This window comes from Phaseolus vulgaris, unplaced genomic scaffold (genome assembly GCF_000499845.2).
Source record: "Phaseolus vulgaris cultivar G19833 unplaced genomic scaffold, P. vulgaris v2.0 scaffold_1170, whole genome shotgun sequence".
NCBI classification, from domain to species: domain Eukaryota; kingdom Viridiplantae; phylum Streptophyta; class Magnoliopsida; order Fabales; family Fabaceae; genus Phaseolus; species Phaseolus vulgaris.
Window position 1 is genome coordinate 1 of NW_027174465.1, and position 1,607 is coordinate 1,607.

Here is a 1,607-nt window from a genome sequence, read left to right on the forward strand (position 1 = left end):
TGTTGTTTCCCTTTCCAGTTATAATCTGGAGTATGGTTGTCAACATATTAGCATTCTACTAAGAAAATGATTTTCAACTTGCAGAACTTATTGCTTCTGGCTGTTTCAACATCATGCTTTCAGCATTTCCCCTACACACATCTGACACTTATTTGGTTTACTAATGGTGAACAGAGCTCTCGTTTTCCACAAAAGGTAACAATATTTGGGATCTGTACCTGAAGAGTAAAAAGCGCAGTGATGAAGTTGGGAAGTTTTGTGACTATTATGAAGAGCATGTGTTATGTACATGTTGTCAATGCCTATCTGATCGAACCTGTTGCGGTGAGCCTGATTTCTGTATCTACCTGTCTTAAATTATGCTTTGTGAGTAAACCATTTGTATTGCTGCAGACCATTGGTCCTAGTATGCTTCCTACAATCGATTTGACAGCAAGTTGGTTCTTAACTGAGAAGATATCAACCCGATGGGGTAAAGTTGATCGTGGAGATATTGTAATCTTGCGCGACCCTCAAAATCCTAGACTCATGCTGACCAAACGTGTGGTTGGATTGGAGGGTGATAGGATTACACACAAGCACAATAGTGAAACCAATAAATTGAAGGGTGGTGGTTTTACTTACATTTCCAAGCCTAAGACCCATGAATTGGAGAGTGATAGTTTAACATACAGTTCCAATCCCGAGACCAATGACTTGGTGGGTGATAATTCTTCACACATTTCCTATCCTGAGAACCTAAAGCCTGAGACGATTGTGGTATGGTCAATTTCTTCTTATAAATTAAATTCCCATTTTTATTTTATCATTCTGATTATGGGTTCTGCTTTGCTAGTATTTTGAAGTTTTTTTTTTATGGGATGCCTTTGCTTCTGTTGATTTGTTAATGTTAGAATTAGTTTTATTTATTAGTTACTGATAATTTGAAAATAAATCCATCGTTTTTAGGTGCTAGATAGTTGCTTGCTTCCTAGTTTATCTTCTGGACAGTAGTAGACTAATTAGGATGTGGACTACGATTTGTTATTCTCTCTTGTAGACTATACAAAGCCATATCAGTTTTTGTCAAATAAGAATGGTTATTCCTTTACTCTCTCAATAATACCATGACAGGTTTTTCACATTCAGAATGGGATTGATATCTGATAAGTTTTATTCTGTTTGGATATTTGGTAGCTTATGGTGTAGAGAATTTTTACATAAATCCATTTTTCCCATTGCTGAATGTGTTTTGGAGATTTCATTGTCAAAGTGTGCCTTTCCGCTACAGGTTCCAAAGGGTAGCGTTTGGGTAGAGGGAGATTACAAGTTTAACAGCCGTGATTCTAGAAAATTTGGTCCCGTTCCTTATGACCTTATCCGTGGGAGGTTATTTTGGAGGGTAAGTCTTTTGTATGATACAGTGAGTCCACTTCTTTTTCATCCTTTTTTTTTTAATTTTGACACTTTCCCTTAATCTTTTGATGTTTGGAATGTAGATATATCCATTTAAATATTTTGGACCTTTCTGGAATAAATGATCTGAAGCAAAGCATTCAATCATGGAAGCTACGATCTTTTGCAACATCACTCTCTTTAATTTTGAAAGGCAAAACCCTATCAGTTTG

General features: G+C 36.3%; 1 protein-coding gene across 1 annotated transcript; it reads left to right on the forward strand.

Moving 5' to 3' along the window:
• Positions 1-165: 165 nt before the first annotated feature.
• On the forward strand, positions 166-1,547 carry LOC137817782 (mitochondrial ATP-independent inner membrane protease subunit 1a-like; the record flags this gene model as incomplete). Its single annotated transcript, XM_068621016.1, is given in 4 exon segments — positions 166-324; positions 394-759; positions 1,271-1,381; positions 1,479-1,547. Coding segments are annotated over 4 exon segments (603 nt in total). The 3' UTR covers positions 1,521-1,547.
• Between the last annotated feature and the right edge of the window lie 60 nt (positions 1,548-1,607).